Source organism: Monodelphis domestica, chromosome 3 (genome assembly GCF_027887165.1).
Source record: "Monodelphis domestica isolate mMonDom1 chromosome 3, mMonDom1.pri, whole genome shotgun sequence".
Lineage (NCBI taxonomy): Eukaryota > Metazoa > Chordata > Mammalia > Didelphimorphia > Didelphidae > Monodelphis > Monodelphis domestica.
The window spans coordinates 13,487,946-13,513,057 of NC_077229.1; the positions used below are offsets into that span (position 1 = coordinate 13,487,946).

General features: G+C 59.0%; 2 protein-coding genes across 11 annotated transcripts in view; one reads left to right on the forward strand and one right to left on the reverse strand.

Annotated features, from left to right (window-relative positions):
- Positions 1 to 1,239: 1,239 nt before the first annotated feature.
- The window catches only part of SCARF2 (scavenger receptor class F member 2), a 28,634-nt gene continuing 4,761 nt past the window's right edge, over positions 1,240 to 25,112 (reverse strand). The window contains exons 2-11 of the mRNA XM_056821312.1: positions 14,111 to 14,169; positions 13,652 to 13,753; positions 13,003 to 13,522; positions 12,631 to 12,849; positions 11,807 to 11,935; positions 10,068 to 10,171; positions 9,763 to 9,880; positions 9,376 to 9,491; positions 3,250 to 3,402; positions 1,240 to 2,780 (exon numbers count right to left, since the gene is read on the reverse strand). Of these exons, the coding sequence (XP_056677290.1) occupies positions 1,744 to 2,780; positions 3,250 to 3,402; positions 9,376 to 9,491; positions 9,763 to 9,880; positions 10,068 to 10,171; positions 11,807 to 11,935; positions 12,631 to 12,849; positions 13,003 to 13,522; positions 13,652 to 13,753; positions 14,111 to 14,169 (2,557 nt within the window). The 3' untranslated portion in view covers positions 1,240 to 1,743. The remainder of the gene's footprint in view (positions 2,781 to 3,249; positions 3,403 to 9,375; positions 9,492 to 9,762; positions 9,881 to 10,067; positions 10,172 to 11,806; positions 11,936 to 12,630; positions 12,850 to 13,002; positions 13,523 to 13,651; positions 13,754 to 14,110; positions 14,170 to 25,112) is intronic.
- LOC103103630 (nematocyst expressed protein 3-like) lies at positions 5,833 to 24,562 on the forward strand. Of its 10 annotated transcripts, none has more exons than XR_008917255.1 (8): positions 5,833 to 6,434; positions 8,270 to 8,697; positions 9,392 to 9,541; positions 10,481 to 10,738; positions 11,601 to 19,046; positions 19,407 to 19,558; positions 19,719 to 21,356; positions 22,689 to 24,557. XR_008917255.1 is itself a non-coding variant. In XM_056821313.1 (2 exons), the coding sequence occupies exons 1-2, from the start codon at positions 20,886 to 20,888 to the stop codon at positions 22,749 to 22,751; spliced, it is 534 nt and encodes a 177-aa protein (XP_056677291.1). In that variant the 5' UTR covers positions 20,648 to 20,885; the 3' UTR covers positions 22,752 to 24,557. The 10 variants fall into 10 exon arrangements, 1 of the variants encoding a protein (XP_056677291.1); XR_008917253.1 differs by lacking the exon at positions 5,833 to 6,434 and adding an exon at positions 6,441 to 6,784; XR_008917251.1 differs by lacking the exon at positions 5,833 to 6,434 and having other exon boundaries at positions 6,793 to 8,697; positions 19,719 to 20,887; positions 21,192 to 21,356; positions 22,689 to 24,559.

Genomic DNA, 25,112 nt, shown 5'->3' on the forward strand with positions numbered 1-25,112 from the left:
GTGACTTTATCTCTGTGGCCCTCCTTTCCCCTTCTGTAAAAGAAAAGGGTTGGACTCTATTGGCTGAACCTGTGACTGACCTCAGAGCATCCTGCCAGCTCTGAGCCTATGGGAAGGCCACTGCCTGGGGGCACATCAGAGGAGCAAAGGCATCTGGGAGATAAGAGCTTGAGACCTAGAAGAGGTTCAGTAGAGCCTCTGATGCCACCCCTCCTTTTACACCAGAGGAAACTGAGGCCTCCCAAGTCACCCAGATTCCTAGGCTCAAGGCTAGAGGAGGCCCTGAGAGCAGAGGCCAACAGTGACATGCTAAGGTCACTGTCTCCTCCAGTCACCCAGCTAGCAAAGGCCAGAGGGCAGACCCCTCCTCTGAGCTCAGACCCCTCAGAGCCAGCAATCAAAGACCATCTGTGACCCCAGACTCGGGCTCCTCTCCCTGTACAAGGTTGTGGTTCTGGAATGAGGAAGACAAAGGAAGTTTGGGCCTCTCTGCATATGACCAGGGATGTCAGGCTGGGGTGGCCCCAGAGGGTGGAGGGGGGAAGGGGAGGAACACTTGGGAGGGGTACACCAGCCCCCCTCCCGGGGAGCCTGCAGCCTGGGGCTGAACATGGGCAAGGGACTTCCTGCCTGCAGACAAGGCAGCATTGAGGGAGAACAGTGGGGCTCTGTGCCAGCTCTCCGAGGGGGACCAAGGGAACCTCAGACACCAAATGTTTGTGCTGGAAGAGGCTGAGCCAGGGCCTGGCTGGGCTGGGCAACAGCTGCTGCTGTTGGGAGGCCCACAGCAGGGGAATGCCTTCTGGGCTCCGGGCACAAACTCTGGCCATCACTGCACTCAGCTTGCCTTACCTTCTCTCAGGACTCGGGGCTAAAAGGGTCCTTGGTGGTCATTGAGGCTGGCCTCCACACTTCCCAGATAAGGAAACTGAGGCCCGAGGTCACAAAGGCAGCCTCCCAGAGCCCGAGGCCACAGGAGGTCCTTGTCCCATGTGTGGAGACTCACCCAGGGCCACAAAAGATCTCAGGACCCCAGAGGCCAGGATGAGAAGGGCCACCCCCCCCCTGCTAGGGTAGCCTTCCTCCTTCCACCAAAGTCTGCCTGGGCTCCAGCTGGTTCCTCCATCCAGTGAAGAGAATCCCCTTCTTCCCCCACTCGCTGGCCCCCCAATTACCTCCCCTGTTCCCCCATCCTCTCCCAGCCATCCTGCCCCAGGAGGCAGGCAGGACACGCCAAGCTCAGGGAAGATACACGTTTTTATTAAGAAAGCTTTGGCAGAAACCCTGCCCACCCACAAACACAGGCCAGTAGGAAGCTCCCCCAGAGGCCCGGCTCCCCTATAAATAGACCTGTCCTCCGGGGGTGCCCATGGGCAACTGTGAGCAGTCAAAACCAGCTGACTGCAGAGGAAGGCGGGCAGGGGGGCAGACAGAGCAGGACAGAGGGGGCAGCTGGGCTGGGCCAAGGCGGCAGGCGCTGGCTCAGCCCTGGGGGCTTCTCCTGCTTTGGCCATAGGAGAAGGGCGACCCTGGGCCAGGCCCCGCGGGGCCTCTGCTGGCTTTGGTGGGGGAGAAGCACCCTGGTCCTGCCTGGGCTCCCCCACTGGGGCAGACCACTGGGCCCAAGCTCCGACCCAGGCCCTCTTCCCAGACTGCATCAGAATAACGGATTTCCGGAGAAGACAAAAGGGGGGTGGAGGGAGAGGGTGCGGGCAAGGCCCTGACCTCCGCCTGGGGAGGTGCCTAGGGCGGGGAGGTGGCGGCCTTGACTCGCTCCGAGCCCCCACCGCCCACGGCCTCTCGACTCTTTTTCCGGGGCGGCTTCTGGATGGGGGTCTTTTTCCTGGGCGCCTCGGCCGGGCCGGGGGGCTCCTGGCTTCCCGGCCTGCCAGCGTCCGGCTTCCCGGCCTCGGGCCCATGGGGCTCCGCGGAGGCAGCCGGGGCCTCCGGGCCCGAAGCCTGGGGTTTATAAAGGGCCGGGGAGGGGGAGGGACCAGCCTTCCGCGAGCCAGGCAGCCCGGAGCGCTTTGCCTTCTGGGGTGGGGCGGGCTTCTCCCGGAGCGGCTGAGGGGCCCCCAGCCCGTTGTGCCGAGCGCCCGCCTCCCCCAGGCCCAAGCTGCCAGTCTTTTCCTTGAGCTGCGCGGCCAGGAGCCCAGCCGCCTCGGGAGCCGAGTGGGGGGGCGGCCTCTGGGAGCCCGCGTCGGGGGACTCCGCGCTCCCGGGGCCTCGCTCCCGGGCCCGAGGGGGCCCCTGGGCCGGCAACTCGGTGCTGGGGGCGCCCGGGGCTTTCTGGGCCTTGGCGAGGCCCCTGGGGCTGCCCGGCTCGTGGCCCGGGACGCGGAGGCCCGAGGACGTCTCGCTGGGGGTCCGTTTCCTTTTGCTCAGGCCGAGGCCGGCAGCGTCCAGGGCTCTGCTGGAGGCGGGCAGGGAATTGGACTGCTGCGAGTTGTACCTCCCGTGGATCCAGGACACTTTGGGCTTGGTGGAGGGGTCCGGCGGCGGCGGCTTCCTTCTCTCGGGGGAGGGGGACAGGCCCTCGGCCTCGGCCCCGGGCTGCCTGCAGGCCAGGCGGGCCACGCGGGCGTACAGGGCGGCAGCTGGCAGCTCCGGGCTCGAGGCCGACCGCTCGCTGTCAGACGATGCCAGCGGCGCCGTCTCCCGATTCTCGGCGGCTCTGGACGGGCACGGGTTGGCATCTTCCCCCTCCCTGGGCCCAGCGGCCGCGGGCACCTCGGCAGGGCCGCCAGGGGGCTCTCCCTCCGGACTCTCGGGCACCGATTCTGCGGAGGGAGGAGCAGAGCCTACTTGGAACAGCGGCTGGGGGGAGGGGGGCAAGGTTGGGGGGAGGGGCCGAGAACAGCGGGGACAGAGGCATCTTGGGACGGTGCCAGAGCTGAGGAAAGGGGACCTCTCCGCCATCCCTGGGGCTCAGGGTGGGGAAATGACTTCCCTAAGGTCAGCCGCTGACCCGTCTGAGGGAGGCTCCCCGGGCGGCTCGCCCCAAGGCCTTTGCCCCCCCCCCCCCTCCCCAAGCGGAGGCTGGGCGTAGCCTGGATCTCTGGCCCGGCTCGGTCTCCCACCCCGCGTGAGCTCCCTCCAGGAATGGAGCGGCCCTGCTCGGGACAATCTCTGTTTAAGCCTCCCCTTCTGTGTTCGGGTCGGTGCCAAGGCAGGAGAGCGGAAAGGGCTGGGTCATGGGGCTGAAATGACTCGGCCAGGGTCACCCAGCCGGCCGCCGCGCCCGCTCACCTTCATGGGGCACGCAGTACACAGGCCCCTCGTCCGTGGTGTCGAAGGAAGAGAAGGAAGCCCGGGAAGACCAGGATGGGGAGGGGGGCTCCAGCACGGAGGGCGGCTCCAGGAAGCTGCAGTTCAGGGTGTTCTCCGGGTCATGGTGGGCCACTGGGGAGAGAAGGCGGCAGCTGCAGCGCCGGGGAAGGGAAAGCCCGAGGCGCCCCGAGGCTTAGGAGACCCTGGAGAGCTCCGGCCCATGGGGGAGGGGACGCACGCGGCAGGCCCGGCACAGGCAAGCCAAGGACTGGGGGTCCGAGAGAGAGGGGGGCGGACTGCGGGCGCAGTGGGGGGAGGGATGGACGCAGCCCTCCGGGCCCCCACTTCTCAGCAGCAGCACTCGCTCCCTGCCCCAGACCGGCACCCCAGTTTCCTCTAGTACAGGCTCTGTCCGGGTCGCTGGGCGGTGAAACTGAGGCCGGAGCAGGAAGGGAACGTGGGCTTCAGGAAGGCTGGGGATTTACCAACAACTGAGGCAGAAGCTGGGGGAGGGGGAAAGAGGGGGGAAAGACACTTCCTGCAGCCACAACGGGGCACTGACACCCGCCCTAGCTGGGCAGCCCTCCCGCTCCTGTTTGTCCGGTGTCCAAGTCCCCTCTCCAGGGCAGCTCAGGTTCCCCAGAAACCCAGGATGGGTCCCGTGTCCCAGGCCAGCCCTGAACAGCCCCACTGACCAGGAGCTCCAGGCCCCTGCAGGCAGCCCTTCCAGCGAAGGAGGATCTTCTTCCTGCGGTCCAGCCTGCATCCAGGGCCCCTCCTGCCCTCTTCTGCCCTCCGGGGCTCCACACAGCAAGGCTGATCTCGCCCCCACAGGGCAGGCCTCCAAAGATGTCCATCTGGGTCAGCTCTGTTTCCTACTGCCCTGGTGCTTCTCCAGACGTCCTCCAGTTTATGGGGTCCTTAGAATATGGCGCCCAGGTGACTCCATGGACAGAGCCACGTCTGGCCTGGGGAGGCTCAAATCTGGCCACAAACCCTTCCTGGCCATGTGGCCCTGGACAAGTCACTTAACCCCCATTGCCTTGCCCTTGCTGCTGTTCTGCCTTGGAGCTGCCACTCTTTACCGATAGGAAGATGGAAGGTGAGAGTTGAAAAAAACATGGCAGCCACGACGGAACCCAGGGCCTCAGGGCCACGGTTCGATGGGGCAGAGCATGGCAGGCCTGCCCTCTCCCTAAGCCTAGGTGCCCCCCAGATGGTGGGTTCACTGCTTAGTTGTTCTCCCCTTTGGCTCCTTCTCTTGGCTTGTAGAGAGCGTGTGGGCTCTTGTGTGGCCTCGCAGCTTGGGCATGGAAAGCCCATGTTTGAACTGAGTTCAAGACTCTCCATTCTTCCCCATTAAAGTGCCTCTTCCAAGATTCCACCCAGCATCCAAGCCCAGCAAGATCAGCCGGAATCCCTCCTGCATCCCAAGAGGGAGCTGCGTGGGGCACCCACTGGGGACCTCTTCCCTGGGGCCAGCAAGCCGAATGCATGAGTACAACTGGTATAATTCTGCCTTCTCCCTTAAAGCCAAGTCAAAGCATCACCCTGGAATATCACTGGTCTTCTCTGAAAATTAAGGAAGGAAGGAAGGAAGGAGGGAGGGAGGGAGGGAGGGAGGGAGGGAGGGAGGGAGGGAGGGAGGGAGGGAGGGAGGGAGGGAGGGAAGGAAGGAAGGAAGGAAGGAAGGAAGGAAGGAAGGAAGGAAGGAAGGAAGGAAGGAAGGAAGGAAGGAAGGAAGGAAGGAAGGAAGGAAGGAAGGAAGGAAGGAAGGAAGGAAGGAAGGAAGGAAGGAAGGAAGGAAGGAAGGAGAGAAGGGAGGAAGGAAGGGAGGAAGGAAGGGAGGAAGGAAGGAAAGAGGGAGGGAGGGAGGGAGGAAGAAGGAAGGAAGGAAGGAAGGAAGGAAGGAAGGAAGGAAGGAAGGAAGGAAGGAAGGAAGGAAGGAAGGAAGGAAGGAAGGAAGGAAGGAAGGAAAGAAGGAAGGGAGAAAGGAAGAGAGGGAGGAGGGAAGGAAGGAGGAAAAGAGGGAGGGAGGGAGGAAGGAATGAAGGAGGGAGAAAGGGAGGAAGGAGGGAAAGAAGGAAGGAAGGAAGGAAGGAAGGAAGGAAGGAAGGAAGGAAGGAAGGAAGGAAGGAAGGAAGGAAGGAAGGAAGGAAGGAAGGAAGGAAGGAAGGAAGGAAGGAGATAAGGGAGGAAGGAAGGAAGGAAGGAAGGAAGGGAGGGAGAAAGGAAGAGAGGGAGGAGGGAAGGAAGGAGAGAAGGGAGGAAAGGAGGGAGGAAGGAAAGGAGGAAAGGAAGGAAGGGAAGGAGGGAGGAAGGAAGGAAGGAAGGAAGGAAGGAAGGAAGGGAGGAAAGGAGAGAGGAAAGAAGGGGGAAGGAAAGAAGGAAGGAAGGAGGGAAAGAGGGAGGAAGGGAGCAAGGAACGAAAGAAGGAAGGAAGGAGGACAGAAGGAAGGAAAGAAGGGAGGGAGAAAGGAAGAGAGGGAGGAGGGAAGGAAGGAGAGAAGGGAGGAAAGGAGGGAGGAAGGAAAGGAGGAAAGGAAGGAAGGGAAGGAGGGAGGAAGGAAGGAAGGAAGGAAGGAAGGGAGGAAAGGAGAGAGGAAAGAAGGGGGAAGGAAAGAAGGAAGGAAGGAGGGAAAGAGGGAGGAAGGGAGCAAGGAACGAAAGAAGGAAGGAAGGAGGACAGAAGGAAGGAAAGGGAGGGAGAAAGGAAGAGAGGGAGGAGGGAAGGAAGGAGGAAAAGAGGGAGGGAGGAAGGAACTAAGGAAGGAAGGAGGGAGAAAGGGAGGAAGGAGGGAAGGAAGATATGGCCCCTTCTTTAGTAAGCCATGACTAGTCATCACTTCAATATGTTGTAGAATTTTTCCACAGAATTATAATATGTGGGCAGTTAGGTGATACAGTGGATGGAGTACTAGGCTTGGAATTTGGAAGACTCATTTTCACAAGTTTAAATCTGATCTCAAATACTGTGTGACCCTGGACAAGTCATTTAAATCTGTCTGCCTCAGTTTTCTCATCTGTTAAATGACCTATAGAAGGAGATGGCAAACCAGTCCAGTATCTCCACCAAGAAAACTCCAAATGGGGCCATGGAGAGATGGACACAACTGTAACAACTCAACGATAACACAACAATCATATGAATTTAGTACTCTAAGGTTTGCAAGGCGCTTTACAAATGTTATCTCATTTGATCCCTAGGACAACTCTGGGAGGTGGGGAAAATTATTCCCATTTAGATGAAGAAATTGAGGCAACAAAAGGTTAAGTGACTCGCTCAAAGTCATAGAGCTAGCAAGTGTCTGAGGCAGGATTCTAATTCTATGGCTGACCATAGTCCAGGGTTCTATGCATTACTCCACCCAACAGCAGGTCAAGCTCACTAACCTAGATTCTATTCTTTTGCTGGGAGGAGGTGACCTGGGACATCAGCCCCTCTCCAGTCCTATGGCTCCTCCCTGGGTCTTCTCAGTTTTGCAGAAATCCCATCTTCCGGCTCCTGCTGTATGTAAGCATATGGTTCCTCCAGACTGGGGCACTAGAAGTCCCTGTTCTCTTTCTAGCAAACAAGATAATATATATGTGCAAGGTGCTTAGTTGGCACAATGTCCAGCACACAGTAGGTGTTTAATAAATGCTTGTTTCCTTCCCCTCCCCTCCCCTCTTTCTTTATCTGTCTTGGGTCTCAATTCCCTGCTACCTGTCTTAATTCTGTCCTTTCTAGTCCAAAGAAGGTTCTCTTTGACAAAGAAAAAGGAGTTGAGTAGTTCTGCCTTCCCTCCAACACCTGTTCCCATCGTCCTGTTCACTCCATGCAGCAAATTAAGGGTTCAAGGTTTCCTTTCTTTTAATGCTCCTCATTCCTCTTGACACATCTTTAAGAAGAAAAAAAAGTCTTGACTGTATGCTTCTTGTTCCCCTGCCTCAACTTTTCCTTAGCTGTAGCTCTCTTGGCATTCTTCTTTTTTTAGTAATATATTGGGGGGGGAGGGGTCACCATTAGGTGTTGAAGCGATCTCCACATTGTGTTGTGTCACATTCCGAGTTCCAGATTCCAGACTTCCTTCTTCTGAGGCCGTGCCTCACACCCACTGTTCTCACTTCTCTACTCAGTAGAATTAGTTCTTTGTGACCTCTAGGGGCAGCGAGGTGGCTCAGTGGATAGAGTCTGGAGTTGGGAGGCCCTAGGTCCCAATCTTGCCAGCCTGGGCAGGTCACTGAGCCTCACCCTAGCCCTTGTCCTCCCATCTTAGAGCGGTTCCTAAGACAGAAAGTCCTTCCTGGACTAACTGCCCTCATTTTAAGGCACAGGGGCCTGCCTGTCATTCCCTCAGAAATTTGCTCTCCTAAAACCCGAGGAGAGGCCCCAGCCAGACTCTGCCTGGCCTTCCTGACTCCCCGGGGCACTGGGACGGGGGTGCTCTCACCCCCACAAAGCTGTCCTGACTTCTCCGTCAGTCAGAGCTGCCATCGCCTTTTCCGTCTCGTAAGGAAGAAAATCATCACTCAGGCCTACCCAAAACTGGCGCATGGGAAGAGACAAGCCAACTGAGGGCTCTTGTTGCTGCTAGGCAGTGGGTCGGCCCCTCCATTTCAGTCCGGGGTTCTGTCAGAGAAGCAACTCCATTATCCAGGCCGTTTGACCTGGCAGCTCCACTCCTGGGGATCCACTCCTGCCCTTACACCAAGAAGTCCCGGCCAGAAAGAAAGGGCCCAGCCACACGGAAAGCAGAGAAAAACAGAGAGGTGCCAGCGGGCTGGGAAAGGGCTACGAATGCCACAGTCCAAACAAGGCCAGAGGATCTGGTGTCCCAGCCAGGACACAAAGACCAGAGGTCTTGAGTTCAAAGCCAGCCTCAAATACTTCCTGGTTGTGTGACCCTGAGCGAGTCCCTTACCCCGTTGCTCAGCCCTGGCCAGTCATCTGTGTTATAACTGGTCAGAAGGTCAGGATTTAAAGAAAAAGCACTGATTAAGGCTTACTGTGTTCCAGGCACCGGGCACTGAGCTCTGGAGACCTCAGGCCAAGAACCCAAGCCCTGCCCTCAAGAAGTTTACATTTCAGTGGGGGAGACAAGCCATAAGGAGCAAGTGTCACGTTCGAGTGTCTGTGCCCCCGAATGCGTCCAGCACCGTCTCCCACTGCCCAGAACTGCTGAGGCTCCCTTAAAGACCAGACCAGACCAGAGGGAGGACACAGAAATCCGTGTGTCTGTGTTGTGCTGGGGACAGTCCTGTCCACCCAAAAGCCCCTCGGGGCAGAGACCTAGGCCGGAGGATGCTGAGGCACTTTGAGAGGTGGCCTCTGAGGACGCAGCCCAGAAGGGAAAGAGTCAGAAAATGAGCAGTCGTGGAAAATCAGGGGGAGAAGAGTGAAATCACCAAAGATTTCAGGAAGAATTAAGCCGGGGAGACCAGAAGGTGGAGCTGAAGAAGGGCACGTGCCTCCACAGCCCGGAATAGGAGGCAGGCGCCCCAAGAATCAGTGTCCTAATCTGACCCTTCCCATGAGGCTAAGGGCTTGGGGACAGCAGAGGTGCCAGGGCAGTGCCCTTCCCGCTACACAGCCACCTTCCCTAGCAACAACACCCCCTTGGCCCCTCTCTCAGCACCAGCATTCCCTGATCCCTCCAAACCAAAACTCCCAATATCCCCATCCCATTCTCAGCCCCCTCCTCCCCAGGGCCTGCCCGCATCTTCCCCGCCGCTCCCAGGCAGGCCCTTCTTGTGGGAGAAGCCATCGAGGCCCTCCCTCACCCCTTCTCTTTAACACTCAATTTCTGGTCTCCAGCTCTTTCCCCATTCTGGTGGCTTCTCCTGCCTCCACATATGCAGGGCCCCAAAGCAGCCATCCCAGCCCTACAGCATCCTTCTCCATAGTTACAGGAAGGCTCTATGTTCTGGCCTCACCTGCCACCAGCGTCAGTTTGGGGAAGGGTTGGGAAGAGGCCAGAGAGCAGGCTCCCTGAGGGCAGAGCCATCTGCCCTTTCCCTCTGGGTCCTGGGTGCCTGGCCCCTGGGGGTGTTTAATAAGTGCCCACAGATGACCCAAAGGGGCTGTGCATCCAGCAGCAAGCCCTGGCCTCGCCCCGGCCTTACCCACAACCTTGGGCAGCTTCTGTCTCCGCAGGGGAATCCGGGGCAACTTCATGCTGATGCGGCTAAAGCGGCCACAGAGACGCTGAGGACTCTTCTTCCTCCTCGGCTGGCAATCCCTGCCACACAAAGGGTTGGGACAGAGGGCAAAGAAAGGTTCAGCCGGACGGTGAGGGGGGCCTGGCCCAGGGGACGAGGGGCACCTGCTAGCCCTTAGCAGCTAAGGCTTAGCTGGTCTCAGACATGTCAGAGCTGGACAGCACTTAGAAACCATCCAGTCTGGGGGCAGCTGGGTGGCTCAGCAGATAGAGGCAGGCCTAGAGATGGGAGGTCCTGGATTCTAGTCTGGCCTCGGGCACTTCCTAGCTGGGGGACCCCAGGTGGACTTACTGGCGGCCAGGGTCCTTGCTCCGGCAGACACAGCAGCAGCCCAGCAGGGAGAGGAGCAGGCCCAAGAGGAGGATGAGGAGGGCCCCAGCGCCCATGACCCCCTGGCGCTGGTTGGTCTCTGTGGGGAAAAGAGGAAGGCGAGAAGCTTAGGCATGTCCTGGGTCTCTGGGCCAGAGGCCAGGGAGAAGGAGGACATCCAGGCAGGGAAGGGCCCCATGAAGAAAGGCCCAGAGGGCTGCCCAAAGGCCCCGGATTAGCTGAGGCCCGATGGGAGCCCAGCGGAGCTGCACCAGAGCCAGGCTCACCCATGTGGCAGGCTCCCGTCACCGGGTCGCACGTGTCCTCATGGCAGCTGCATGTCTGGGCGCAGTCTACTCCGTGGTGGCCCGGGAGGCACGTCAAGTTACAGCTGCCGGGAGAGGAGACCAGAGGGAGGGTCTGTGACAGGCCCAAAGGCCTGCTGGCAGAGGGGGCAGAAGCACCGGCACCTAAGATGCTCCCCAGCCAGATTCCCCTCTAGGAATGGGAGGAATAGCAGGGGTTCAAGGCTGCCCAGCTGGCTGGCTAGAGCCCCTTTGGATGCCCCCCCCAGCAGGGCGTAACTGGGATCCAGCCTGGGGCCAAGGGAGGGTTGGGGAGCGGGGCCTAGAGGCCGCCTGGCCAGCATGGCCCAAAGGGGAGGCGCAGGGGGCCTGAGATGTCCTGCTTCACCCACCAGGTGCTGATGGCCCAGCCTAGGGCCGAGGGAGGAAGGCGGGGGCTCCCTGAGGACACGCCAGGAAGAGAAGGGGTGCAGAGCAAAGGCCAGGGCAGATGGGCCAACCCCCTCCCCCTCCGGGAACAGAGTCCAGGCCAGGAATCGGAGGACCAGAGACAGGAAGGGACTTGCCCGAGGTCCGACAGCCAGAGGCGAGAAGGAGGTCACAGAAGAGAAGAAGGTCCCAGGCGGGAACAGAGGCCACAGCTGAGAAAAGAGGTCTGAATCACGGGGAAGACTGGCTCACCAAACCCCTCCCCACAGAGCCTCTCCTCTGGGGGGCCAAGAGATCCCCCCACTGGGTCAGCAGCCCCCCGCTGGGAAGCCAACATGGCGCCCAACCTCAAAGCCCACCTGGCCCAAGGAGGAGGAGACAGTAGAGAAGCAGGAGAGGTGGTGCAGTAGCAGTAGCAGTAGCAGCAGTAGCAGTAGCAGTAGCAGTAGCAGTAGCAGCAGTAGCAGTAGCAGTAGCAGTAGCAGTAGCAGTAGCAGCAGTAGCAGCAGTAGCAGCAGTAGCAGTAGCAGTAGCAGTAGCAGTAGCAGTAGCAGCAGTAGCAGTAGCAGTAGCAGTAGCAGCAGTAGCAGCAGTAGCAGCAGTAGCAGTAGCAGTAGCAGTAGCAGCAGTAGTGGTAGTAGCTGACGTTTAAACAGCACCTTAAGGTCTTCAAAGTGCTCGGCAGGTATTTCATTTAAGCCTCAAAACACCCCTATGAAGTGGATGGGACCCGCTTGTTATCCCCATTATTCAGACGGGGAAACTGAGGCTCACAAAGGCAAACTGCGTTACCCTGCTCTGTCCTCTCCAAACACCTCCTCCAGGACAGTCTCAGGCACCCCCCATACTGCCGACCAAACAGCGCCGGGGCCCCAACTCTGTCTGACCTCCGAAGCCATGGCAGCCCCTCACCCTGGACTGGCCAGAGGCAGATAACCTCCGGTCCTCCCCAGCCTCAACTCCTCCCCTCCCTCGGAGTGCCTGGGTACGGATTCCGTCCCCCTCCACCCCCAGTCACGGAGCCCTGTCGAAGCTGGTCCCTCCTCCTCCTCCTCCTCTTCCTGACAGCCTCCCGCTCCCTCTTAGGGCTACAGCCAAAAAGGTCTGGAAGCAGTTCCGGTCCGCGGTCACTCCGAGCCTCGCCAAAGCCGGTCCCCCTTGTATGGGTCGTGAAGAAGCCGAGCCCGAGCTAAGTGACTTGGCCAGGAAGCCTTTCGGGTCGCCGGCGCCAAAGCCCGGACGGATAGCGCCCTCCCCTCCCCCTAACCCAGCAGGGAGGCGTGAGCACTCACTGCGGACCGTGGGCGCCGGCGCTGCACAGGCAGCGCCCGGACTGGAAGTCACAGCGGCCGCTGCTGCAAGCGCTGCATACGAAGGCACAGTCCTCGCCATACGTGCCATTGCTGCACCGGGTCTCGCACCTGGCCGGGGGAGACCTGATGGCTCAGGAACTTGGGGAACTCGGCGGGGCGCGGGGGAAAGAATGGGAGGGGGCTGCCGCCCCGGCCAGTGGCCTGAGGTGCTGGGGAAGGGGCGGAGGGAGCCGTAGTAGACCCACGGAACCCCGGCCTGGAGGGAGGCTCCCATGACTGGGCCATGATGAAGGACAAGTTCCCACGAGGAGATGGGGGGGAACAAGATCCAGGGGTACAGCTAGAACGGAAGTTGGGGTCCAGGGGAAGAGCTCTGACCCAGCAGGATATAGGAGAGGGCAAGCTCCTGAGCTCATGGGGCGTGGCTATTAGAGAAACCACATTTTCCCCAGGGGGCGGGGCTACGATGGGAGAGGGCTCCGGGGAGGGGCCATTGTTTAAGATAGATTTCGGGGGCGGGGCCACAATGAGGGCGTGCTCAGGGGGCGGGCCATTGGGAGAATGCAAGCTCCCGGAGCGCAGGAGGGAGGAGACTAGATGAGGGCGGGCTTGGGTTCGGGCTCGAGGCAATTAAGAGAGGGCAAGACTCCGAAGACAGGACGGGGCTATAATACAGCCCTACTCCGGGGAGAAGACATCCAGGGAGAACAGACTCGGAGGGCGGAATGGAGGCGGGGCTACTCTGAGGGCGGAGCCGGGGTATACCCGGCAAGTGGACCCGGCTCCCAGGGCAGGCTCTTCACCTGTCCCCGATCCAGCCAGCATTGCAGCGCGTGCATTTGCCCGTAATGTGGTTGCAGGTGTGGCCATCCCGGCAGGGCGGGCAGCGCTGCTCACAGCCGTCCCCGTAGAAGCCTGGCCCGCAGGGCTGGTCGCACTTGGTCCCGTTCCAGCCTGCTTCGCAGGTGAGGCAGCGGCCCTCTGCCACGGTGCACGGCTGCTGGCCCTTGCACTGGCCGCACCTGCGGGCACAAGACAGGAAGGGGTGAGACTCAAGACCGCAGGTGCCCCTGCCCCGCCTGAAGGCGCCCGGAGGCGAGGCTGGGAAGAGGCGGGGAAGGGAGGAGCTGTGCCTCGGTTTCTCTGGCTGTAATCTCCACGGCGCTGGGGCTCACCTGCGGCGGCAGCCCGGGCCGTAGAAGCCGGCGGGGCACGTCTCGCGGCAGTACTTGCCGCGGTATCCCGGCTCGCAGGTGCACGTGCCGTCCAGGGGGTTGCAGCGGCCGCGTAGGCACTGGCAGTAGCGCTCGCAGCGCGGCCCGAAAGTGCGCTCCCGACACTGGCAGCGGCCGCTGAACTGCTCGCAGGGAGAGCCGTTGCACGAGCACTGGTTGTTGCAGCTGCGGCCCCACCAGCCCGCGTGGCACAGGCACGCACCCGTCTGCGGGTCGCACTGGGATGTCTGGCTGCAGTAGCAGGCGCTGGCGCACTGGGCGCCCCACCAGCCAGGCTCACAGCGGCACGCGCCGCTCTGCGGGTGGCACGCGCCGTGCTGGCACAGACACGCATGCTCGCAGCGCGCGCCCCAGCGGTGCGCGTGGCATGTACACTGGCCCGTCACGTCCTCGCACTGCCCGTGCGGGTGGCAGCTGCACAGTTCCTTGCAATCTGGGCCCCAGAACTGGGGCGGGCACTCTGGGGGGAGGCCGCCCTTGAAGGCCCCACCTCCCTCCTTAGCACTGCCCCCTTGCCCAGGTTCCGCCTCCTCCCTCCGCCCCGCCCCCATCCCCACCCCCAGTTCATTCCCCGCCCCACGGCACTCACTAGTGTCACAGGTCGCTCCGAAGTAGCCGTGGCGGCATCTGCACTCCCCGGGCCGCACGCACACCTCGTTCTCCGAGCACGTGGAGTTCCCCTCACAGAGGGCTGTCAGCACGAACGAACGAGGATCCCCAGCTCTGAGCGCTCGCTCGGGTCTCCCTCACCAGGGCATTGCCCAGGGGCCCCTCCCCTGCCACCAGCTCCCGAAGCCCTTCCTTATCCAAGGCCTCAGCTCCTCCCTCCGGGGAACTCTCTGGCGCCCTCATCAGAGCTGTCTCTCTGGGTTCCCTCCCCATCTCTCCGTGAGTCCCTTACTCCCTGCCTTCCTCCTCTCTCTGGGCTCCGCACTCCCCCCTTCCCAGTGTGCGCAGGCGCTGAGAGAAACCCTGCGGCTCCTAGTGATTGAGGACCTCCCCCATAATCCTGCCCCACCCCCACCCCCAGGCCTAGAGCCTCGCTTACCCATAGTGCACTCCTCGCCTTGCTGCCTCCATCCGGCACAGCACGTGAGCACTTGCGAACTGTGGGGAAGGAAACACCGTGAACCCTGCAGAAACCACCCAGGACCTATCGGGGTCCTCCCACCGCATCCCAGCTACAGATGCGGACATTGCTCAGGAAAACGCTCCTCCCTCTGTCACCTCCGGGCTCTGAGCTGGATTGCAAACATCCATCCCCGCCCACAGGCGCTCTTTCACACCTCCGAGGGCAGCCCCAGAGGCAGCCTGATCCCACTTGGGGCAGCTCTAATTCCCAGGAAGCTCCTCGAGCCTCAATCTCCGTTCTTCGCACAAGCAACCCATCCCCTGGCCCAGGGAAAGCTCTGCAAGTCCTCCCGGGATCTCACTGCGCCCAGTCCTCCAGGCAAAGCATCCCGAGCCCCTTCAGCTGCTCCAGATATGGCGCCGTCTGCAGCCCCTCCCTGGACAGCCCAGCCCACCCTGCGCACTTCACCGAAGAGCCCAGAATGTCACCCAAAATGCCTTCCGTCAGCCTGGGCCAAGACACCTCCCTCTCATCTGCACCCAGGGCGCTGAATCTGTGGCCACTGGCTCCTTCTCTCTTAATCACACACACACTGGCCCCTTCTCTCTTAATCCTGCCGCCACTGTCCCCTTCTCCCCTAATCCTCCCCCCCAATGGCTCCTTCTCTCCTAATCCCCCCACACTGGCTCCTCTCCTAATCCGACCTCCCACTGGATCCTCTCCTAATCCCCCCACTAGCCCCTTCTCTCCTAATCCCCCCAAAATGGCTCTTTCTCTCCCATAATTTCCCCTGCCACTCCTCTCCTAATCCCCAGATTGGCTCCTCATAATCCCCCTCTACTGGCCCATTCTCTCCTAATAACCCTCCACTGCTTTCTTCTCTCCTAATCCACCCCCCCCCACTGGCTCCTTCTCTCCTAATCCCCCCACACTGGCTCCTCCTCTCCTAATCTCCCCACTAGCCCCTTCTCTCCTAATCCCCCCAAAATGGCTCTTTCTCTCCAATAATTTCCCCTACCACTCCTCCTAATCCCCAGATTGGCTCCTCATAATCCCCCTCTACTGGCTCCTTCTCTTCTAATCCACCCACACTGGCTCCTTCTCTCCTAATTCAACCCCCACTAGCTATTTCTCTCCTAATCCTCCCCCACTGGCTCCTCTCCTAATCTGCCCCCATTGGCCCCTTCTCTCCTAATCCCCCCCCAGTGGTTCCTTCTCTCCTAATGTCCCACCCACTAGTTCCTTCTCTCCTAATCCCCCCCACTGGCTCCTCCTAATCCGTCCTCCCTCCAGCTACTTCTCTGCTAATCCCCCTACCAACTACTTCTCCCCTAATCCCTTAACTCTGGCTCCTCTATTAATCTGCCCCCACTGTCCCCTTCTCTCCTAATCCCCCCACTCTGGCCCCTTCTCTCCTAATCCCCCCACTCTGGCCCCTTCTCTCCTAATCCCCCCACACTGGCTCCTCTCCTAACCGCCCCCCCCCCCACTGCCTCATCTCCTAATCCCCTCACACTGGCTCTTTCTCTCCTAATTCTTCCCCTTCTACTCTCCTAATCTCCCCCCCCCCATCTCCTTTTATAATCCCCCCAGTGGCTCCTTCTCTCCTAATTATCTCCCTCCTTTCCTAATCTCCCCTCAGTGTCTCCTCTTATAATCCCCCCAATGGCTCCTTCTCTTCTAATTCCCCCTGCCCGTTCTCTCCTAATCCCACCCAATGGTTCCTTCTCTCCTAATCCCCCCCCCAGTGGTTCCTTCTCTCCTATTGCCCCCTCACTGGTTACTTCTCTCCTAATCACCCCCCCCCCCGCCCGGTCTCCTCTTAAAATCCAGGTGACTAGCTCCTTCTCTCCTAATCCTCCCTGCTCTTTCTCTCCTAATTCCTCCCCACTCCTTCTATCCGAATCCCCCCCATTGACTCCTCTCCTAATCCGCCTCCACTGGCTCCTCTCCTAATTTCCTTCCACTGGCTTCTTCTCTCCTAATCCCCCCATTGGCTTCTATCCTAATCCCCCTCCACTGGCTTCTTCTCTCCTAATCCCCCAAAACCGGATCTTTCTCCCCTAATCCCCTCCCACTATTTCCTTCTCTCCTAATCCCCCCACTTTGGCTCCTTCTCCCCTAAAACCCCCCACTGACTCCTTTTCCCCTAATCCCTTCCCACTAGTTCCTTCTCTACTAATCCCCCCACACACTCACACACACTAATCTGCCCCCACTCTCCCCTTCTCTCCTAATCCCCCCCCACTGGCCCCTTCTCTCCGAATCCCCCCCACTGACTCCTTTTCCCCTAATCCCTTCCCACTAGTTCCTTCTCTACTAATCCCCCCACACACTCACACACACTAATCTGCCCCCACTCTCCCCTTCTCTCCTAATCCTCCCACACTGGCTCCTTCTCTCTGAATCCCCCCCACTGACTCCTTTTCCCCTAATCCCTTCCCACTAGTTCCTTCTCTACTAATCCCCCCACACACTCACACACACTAATCTGCCCCCACTCTCCCCTTCTCTCCTAATCCCCCCCCCACTGGCCCCTTCTCTCCGAATCCCCCCACTGACTCCTTTTCCCCTAATCCCTTCCCACTAGTTCCTTCTCTACTAATCCCCCCACACACTCACACACACTAATCTGCCCCCACTCTCCCCTTCTCTCCTAATCCTCCCACACTGGCTCCTTCTCTCCGAATCCCCCCCACTGACTCCTTTTCCCCTAATCCTTTCCCACTAGTTCCTTCTCTACTAATCCCCCCACACACTCACACACACTAATCTGCCCCCACTCTCCCCTTCTCTCCTAATCCTCCCACACTGGCTCCTTATCTGCTAATCCCCCCCCCCACTGGCCTTCTCTCCTAATCCCCCCATGCTGGCTTCTTCTCTCCTAATTTCCCCCACTGGTTCCTTCTCTCCTAATTTCCCCCCACTGGTCCCTTCTCTCCTAATTCCCCCCACGGTCCCCTTCTTTCCTAATCTCCCCACCCTGGCTCCTTCTCTACTAATCCAACCCCCCATGGCTCCTCTACTAATCTTCCTCCACTGGTCCCTTCTCCACTAATACCCCTACACTGGCTCCTTCTCTCGTAATCCCCCCAACAATCCCCTTCTCTCCTAACCCCACCCACAATGGCTCCTTCTCTCCCCTAATCTCCCCCAACTGACTCCTTCTCTCCTATCCACAACCTCCCACTTTCCCCTTCTCTCCTAATCCCCCCATGCTGGCTTCTTCTCTCCTAATTCCCCCCATGGTCCCCTTCTTTCCTAATCTCCCCACCCTGGCTCCTTCTCTACTAATCCAATCCCCCATGGCTCCTCTACTAATCTTCCTCCACTGGTCCCTTCTCCACTAATACCCCTACACTGGCTCCTTCTCTCGTAATCCCAACAATCCCCTTCTCTCCTAATCCCCCCACACTGGCTCCTTCTCTCTTAATCTTCCCCCACTGTCCCCTTCTTTCCTAATCCTCCCACACTGGCTCCTCCTCTCCTAATCCCCCCATAATGATTCCTTTTCTGTTAATCTGCCCCATTGTCCCCTTCACACCTAATCCTCCTACAGTGGCTGCTTCTCTCCTAATCTCCCCATTGGTTCCTCTCCTAATACCTCCTCATTGGCTCCTCTCCTAATCCCCCCACACTGATTCCCCCCCAATCCCCTCCCACTAGTTCCTTCTCTCCTAATCCCCCATAATGACTGCTTTTCTGTTAATCTGCCCCACTGTCCCCTTCTCTCCTAATTCCCCCCCCCATTGTCCCCTTCTCTCCTAATCCTCCTACACTGGGTCCTTCTCTCCTAACCCCCCCCCCAATAGTTCCTTGTCTCCTAATCCCCTTCTGTGGTTCCTTCTCTCCTAATGCCTCCCACTGGCTCCTTCTCTCCTAATCTCCCCCCACTGTCTCCTCTCCCAATCCCCCCCCCCCCCCGCTCCTTTTGTCCTAATTCCCCCTTCTCCTTCTCTCCTAATCCCTCCCAATGGTTCATTTTCTCCTAATCCCCTGCCCACTGGCTGTTTCTCTCCTAATCCCCCCCCCCATTGGCTCCTCACCTAATCCCCCTCCACTGGCTTCTCTCCTAATGCCCCCTCCCCAGCTGGCCCCTACTCTCCTAATACCACCCACCACTGTCCCCTTCTCTTCTAATCCCCCTCCACTTCCTCCTTCTATCCTAATCCCCCCATTGGTTCCTTTCCTAATCCCCCCCATTGGCTCCTCTCCTAATCCCCCTCCACACTGTATCCTTCCCCCCTAATCCCCCTCACTGACTCCATCTCCCCAAATCCCCTCCCACTACTTCCTTTTCTCCTAATCCCTCCACACTGGCTCCTTCTCTGTTATTCTGCCCCCACTGTCCCCTTCTCTCCTAATCCCCTCCACTGTCCCCTTCTCTCCTAACCCCACCCACAATGGCTCCTTCTCTTCCCTAATCTCCCCCCACTGATTCCTTCTCTCCTAACCACCACCACCCCCCACTGTCCCCTTCTATCCTAATACCCCACACTGGCTTCTTCTCTTTTAATGGCCCCCACTGGTTCCTTCTCTATTAATCTGCCCCCACTGGCTCCTTCTCCCCTAACCCCCCCCACTGGCTCCTCTCCTAATTCCTCCCTCCTCTCCTAATCCCCCCATTGGCTCCTCTCCTAATCTCCCTCCACTGGCTCCTCTCCTATTCCCCCCACACTTCTATTTTCTTTGTAGCTGCCTCAGGACACTGGACTTCTATCCAGCTGGCCGTACACTGAGACCACAGACTCTTCACCCAAACTAAGGTCTAGCCACATCTCCTGGGATGACCCCTGAATAAATGAAAGGAGCCTGTCTGGCCCAGCCTTCTTGGACTCTCTCCAGGTTCCTAGCCTCAAGTGAACCTGATACTCCAGTCCTTACAACAGCCCTGAACATTGCTGCCTCCTGGGTGAGTCAGAGATGGCTCCAAGCCAAGGTCCCCAAGCAGTGTTTTGGGGAAGGCCCCCTTCCTATAGACCCAGAGTATCCACTGGGTGTCCATCCCCCTATGGCAACACAGTCCTAGAGCTCTCCATCTCTGCCCTGTCCTCCCAAGACTTCAAAGCACATTATGGATCCAAGCTTGGGGGAAGGAATGTCAGGATTGTTGGCTAAATTGGAGCAAGAGTGGGACCTGGCCCTGGGGAGCGCGGAGAGAGGATGCGCAGCTGCCACCCAGATGTAGGAAGCTGAGGAGGCTCTTCCTGCTCCCCCACCCCCAGCAATATTCTATAGACTCCCTCCTGACTCTGGCAGTCTGTGTTCTCAGTTCTAGGTCTGACATGCCAGGTCCTTCCAACTCTGCTAATCTGTGCCGTGAGGACCCTCCCAGCTCTATAGTTCTCTGTTCTCCAAAGGGCCCCCAGCCCTGACATCTGACTGTTCCAGGTCCTTCCCCGCTCTTGACATCCACTGTTCTAGGTCCTTCCCAGCCCTGACATCCACTATTCTAGGTCCTTCCCAGCTCTGACATCCACTATTCTAGGTCCTTTCCAGCTCTGACATCCACTGTTATAAGTCCTTCCCAGCCCCGACATCCACTGTTCTAGATTCTTCCCAGCCCTGACATCCACTGTTCTAGGTCCTTCCCAGCTCTGACATCTACTGTCACTGTTCTAAGTCCTTCCAACTCTGCTCATCTCTACCCTGAGGACCCTCCCAGCTCTAAAGAGCTCTGTTCTCCTAAGGGCCCCCAGCCCTGACATCCACTGTTCTAGGTCCTTCCCAGCCCTGACATCCACTGTTCTAGGTCCTTCCCAGCCCTGACATCCACTGTTCTAGGTCCTTCCCAGCCCTGACATCCACTGTTCTAGGTCCTTCCCAGCCCTGACATCCACTGTTCTAGGTCCTTCCCAGCCCTGATATCCTCTGCTCTAAGGCCACTTTGGACTGTCAGTCTAAGACCCATCCCCAAGTCTGACATCCTATGTTCTTTTTGGTTCTCAGGTTCCTTCTCACTCTGACGTTCAGGCTAGTCTGTTCTAAGATCTACTCCTGCTCTGATCTTCTCTGTTGACCCTCCTAAGGGCCGTCTAGTTCTGACAAGGAACATCTATTGTTGGGGAGGGGCTTTCGGATTTGTGGGGCCGAAGGAACCTCAGGAGCCTCCAGCACACAAGCCAGGAGCTTAGACCCCTGTGAGATTGCCCCAGGAATAGGGGGAGGGCTGGCCCTCGGCGCGGCCTGCCCCTCCCCCCCTCCCCATCCGTTCTCTCATTCCTCTCCCTTTGGACCAAAGCATCGAGGGTCCGAGCTAATATCTCAGAGGGAAAACCCCGCGTTTCCACCTCAGCAAGAACAAGATCCCGTATCCTGGGCCACACAAAGCAGCTCAGGCCCCAGAACCTCAGTGGGATGCCCAGGGGGCGGGCAGGGCTCTGGAGGGGCAGAAATGGGCCCAGTAGAACTCGTCCTCCTCCTCCTCTTCCCATCCAGCCTCTGCTAGCCCAGGCTGCTGCCAGGCTGGAGGCCCCCCTGAGCATGCGGGCAGCTCTCATTGTGAGGGAGCCACAGCTCACAGCCTCCCTCTCCTCTCCTCTCTCTTCCCAGAGTGCCCTCCGGTACATTGAGGTACTCTAGACTATTCCTCGGCCTCCCACCCGGCCTGCTCCCGCCTTGCCAGGCCCCCACAGCAGACAGGAGCCGTTGGGGTTTCTCCTCTGGGAACGGGAGGCCTTCCACAAAGTGGCTGCCTCCAAGCTGGCATCTCTCATTGCTCCAGAAAAATGGACCCCTGAGCACGCCTAGAATGTCTCTGCCCCGTGCCCGTCTCTGCCCCGTGCCCATCTCTGCCCCGTGCCCGTCTCTGCCCCGTGCCCGTCTCTGCCCCGTGCCCGTCTCTGCCCCGTGCCCGTCTCTGCCCCGTGCCCGTCTCTGCCCCGTGCCCGTCTCTGCCCCGTGCCCGTCTCTGCCCCGTGCCCGTCTCTGCCCCGTGCCCGTCTCTGCCCCGTGCCCGTCTCTGCCCCGTGCCCGTCTCTGCCCCGTGCCCGCCTCTGCCCCGTGCCCAACTTGCCCATTCACAAGCAAAGGCCAACGCCAAGCGGGCTTCTCCCAGGTCGCTGAGGCGTCGGGCCCCCTCCAGGTGCCGCGGGAATGCTGCCCGCTGTCGCTGCAGGCCTCGCTGCCCCTTCCAGCCACCCCCTCGCCCGCCCTCCACAGGCTCTCCCGGCAGAGTCGCCGCCACTCTACGTCTCTGAGGACGCCCCGAGCTGCAGCGAGGGTAGGCGGGAGCATTCCCCGAGAACAGCCCAAGCTTAGTTTCCCCCAGGGCGTGGAGGCAGGGAAGCCGGGGCTCCCCGTCCTGCCACCCCACCCCGGGCACACCCCCTCCAATTCCGAGGGGAACTCCTGGGCCCAGGGCCCAGCTTCTGAACCCAGAACCTGCTCCTGTCCTCCGGGCCGCTGGCTCTGGCATGGGAAAGGCAGCGCCGCCCCAGGCCCTCCTTCCTGCCGAGCTCCCTGAACGTCTCCGAGAAGCCTCAGGAGGCTGCACGGACCAGGCGGCGCAGAGGCAGGGACCAGGGGGGGGGGGGCTTAGGCAGAAGGAATGTGGCCTCCTCTGCCAGAGCAACTTCCTGTAGCAAGTGGTTTGGCTGGAACATTCTGCCTGTTCTGCGCAGCGGGGAAGGGCCTGAAGAACTCCCATCAATAGCACATTCTTTAGAGAACTAAAGGCTGCTAAACCCTGAGGCAGAAGAGCAGCCAGCCCTAGGCATGGGGGCCAAGTGACTTGTCCAGGGTCGCCCAGCTAGCAAGTATCTGAGGGCACACTTGAACCCAGGACCTCCCATCTGGGGGGCCAACCCCCTTCTGGCCAGTTTTAACTAGGACGAGAAAGGAGGGAACATTCCAAAGAGGAGCCAAGCAGCCCCACGGGAGATCCTCAAGAACGGCGTCCCCCATCCCACAGAGTCAGAAGTGAAGGGACCTCAGGGGGCAGCGAGTCCTGACTGCCTGGAGGATCTGAACGCGTGTCCTGCGCCCCAAAAGCCAGTCCTCTTCGCACTACTGCCCATCTAGGCCTCAGTTTCCCCCCCGTAAAGTGAACGGGCCGGCCTAGGCCATCTCGAGGACCTCCCGTGTCAGCGCAGTTCTCCCAAAGCGGCGGGAGGAGAGCCCTTCGCCGCTCTAGAAGCCGGGCCACTTGGCCAGGCCGCCCTCCCTGGCAGGCCCACACAGAGGCTGAGACACGGGAGAAGGAATTCTGCAGATGCTGCTTCCTTCTTCGGAGGGGCCAAAAGGGAGCTCCCTGGCTCCTCTCAAGCGAGGCGCATCCCCCTGGTCCTCTCCCTTCGGGGAGCCGCCTGCCCCCCTCCTTCCCGAGCACCGTCTGCCAACTCCCTGGCCACCCCCTGCTCCCCAGGGGCACCCTGAATCTCCTCATGCATTTCCCTATTCTGAGCCACCTCCGGGGGAGGCGCGTCACCCCTTCTCCACGTTTCTTATTTCTGCCCGTTTCACAGAGACATAAACGGGCCCTCTCTGCCTCTTTCTTGGCCCCGTCCCAGCGCTCTCATGCCTCACTCTGCCCTCTGCTGCCTTTGGTTTTCAGCACCCCCGAGGCGGACAGCAACACTCCTACTGTGTGCAGGCTAGGCACTGGCCATCCTTATAAGACTCCACTTGATCCCCCGAGTGACTTTATTCCGTTTGGCTCCACGATCTGCCCGATGGAGAGGTTTGGAACCCCGACTTCAAGGCAGGTGACCCTCCCAGGCGGGGCCCCCCACAGATGGGTGAGCGTGCCCTCTATGTCCTTGGTGGAGTCACTGACACAAATGTAAAGCCCAAACCACCAGTTGAGGCATCCCTCCTCCAATTACCAGCCATTTGGAGCCTTTTCTCATGTGGTCCTAAATGGTGTACGCGTCTTCCTTTGAAAACAATTTGCAGGGGGGCAGCTGGGTGGCTCAGTGGATGGAGAGCCAGATCTAGAGACGGGAGGTTCTGGGTTCAAATCTGGCCTCAGACACTTCCTAGCTGGGTGACCCTGGATAAGTCACTTGACCCCCATTGCTAGCCCTGACCACTCTACTGCCTTGGAGCCAAGACTCAGTATTGATTCTAAGACAGAAGGGGAGGATTTAAGAAAAAAAAATTGAAAACAATTTGCATCCTCTAGCAAACCCTTTTGTCCCGGGAGTGGTTCTCGATATGTATCACTTGGGGACTTGGTTTCCCCATCCATAAAAGGGGACAATAATCATCCTTGCACTACCTCCCTCTCGGGGATGCTTCGCAAACTTTGAAGCACTGAGGCAATGGACATAAATACCAGGAGATCCGCTCCCTGCCCTCCCAAAGGCGTATGCTTCAGCAAAGGTTAACCAACGCCAACGCTAATGGCAGCAGGACCCAGTGAGACACCCGGAAAAGTCCGTCTGAGAAGGAGAAAACAAGGGCTATGTGCTGCGGTTGAGGAGGTGTCAGCACAGTCCGACGATCATCCTGGCCTCCTAATGGGTCTCCCTGCCTCCAGCTTCTCCCCCTCTTGAATCCGTTGCCCACAGACTCTCTCTAAAGCACACGTCAGTCTCCTGGGTCCCTTTGCTCCAATATCTTGCTCCCTTTTGCCTCTCCCCAGCCCAGCCTTTAAGGACGATAGAATCCGAGCTCCTGGCCAGAGAAGGACTATTTCATTCCTGCCTGCCCCGGGACACTGCTGCGTCCAACAAGTAAATGTTTGGGAGACGCATCGGACGGAACTAAGGCCTTCCACCATCTGGCTCTGAACGCCATAACTGTGCTCTGCTTAGGCAGAACTGCACGCCAGACCCCAAGCTTGGCAGTCCAGCGTCAGTTTCTTGGAATTCCCACAAGAAGTCTCTCCTCCCCAGGATGACTTCAATTCCTGGGAAAACTCTAGGATGAATCACTGGAGAAATGGTGAGTGCCTATGTGGAAGGGGAAGCAGGGACGACCAGAGCCAGCAAGGCTGGAGCTCCAAAGTCGGTACAGTTTGCCTGGATTTGGCGAAAGCATTTGGGAAAATCTCTCCTACTGTTCTTAAAGAGAAGATGGCGAGTCGTGAGCTGCACAAGACTCCAAGGAGACGGATTCAAAACAGGTCAAAAGGCCAGAGGCCAAAGACGAGTGATGAACGAATTTGTGTGGACTGGTGGAAGGGCTCCAAAGGAAGACCCCCGGATCTGTGTCGGGCTCTATTCTTATCAGTGATCTGGCTAAAGACAGAGCTGGCATGCTCAGCACTTTTCAAAAGACATTTTAAAAAAATTAGTACTAGGCGGGGCAGCTGGGTGGCTCAGTAGATTGAGAGCCAGGCCTAGAGACAGGAGGTTCTGGGTTCAAATCTGACCTCAGACACTTCCCAGCTGTGTGACCCTGGGCAAGTCACTTGACCCCCATTGCCTAGCCCTGATCACTCTTCTGCCTTGGAGCCAATACATAGTATTGATTCTAAGACGGAAGGTAAGGGTTTTTTTAAATAAAATTTTAAAAATAGTATTAAGTATCAATTCTAAAGCAGAAGAGTGGTAAGGGCTAGGCAATGGGGGTTAAGTGACTTGCCCAGGGTCACCCAGCTAGGAAGTGGCTGAGGCCAGGCTAGAACCCAGGACCTCCCCATTATGCTACCTAGCTGCCCCAATGCTCATCAGATTTGAAGATGACACAAAACTTGGAGAGAGAACTAATACCCTGAATGACACAGAGTTAGGATCCAAAATGATGGTAATATGCCAGGAGGCACAATGAAGCTCAGAACCCTAAAACCTCAAGCTGAGGGGGAACTCAGAGGGGCCAGGAAGGAAGCCCAACCCTGCCCGTCAGGCTACTCTGACACACACCCCCTCCACCAGGTGAGTTGGGCTCCTTGAGGGCAGCTGCTATTTCATTTCTCCTTTTTGTAAACCTAAAGCCTGGCACAGAGGACCAGCATAGTGCCCTTTGAAGTGAACATGGTAAAGTGCCAGAAAGGGGAGCTGTGATTTTGGAGGGGGGACTGGCTCTCATCCCT

What these genes read in the sequence shown, in the direction of transcription:
- LOC103103630 (XM_056821313.1), top strand. Translation starts at nt 20,886, where the DNA reads ATGTCTCTGCCCCGTGCCCGTCTCTGCCCCGTGCCCATCTCTGCCCCG. An exon ending in CGCCCCGAGCTGCAGCGAGG is followed by an intron (nt 21,357 to 22,688) that starts GTAGGCGGGAGC and finishes TTTGGTTTTCAG; the next exon opens with CACCCCCGAGGCGGACAGCA.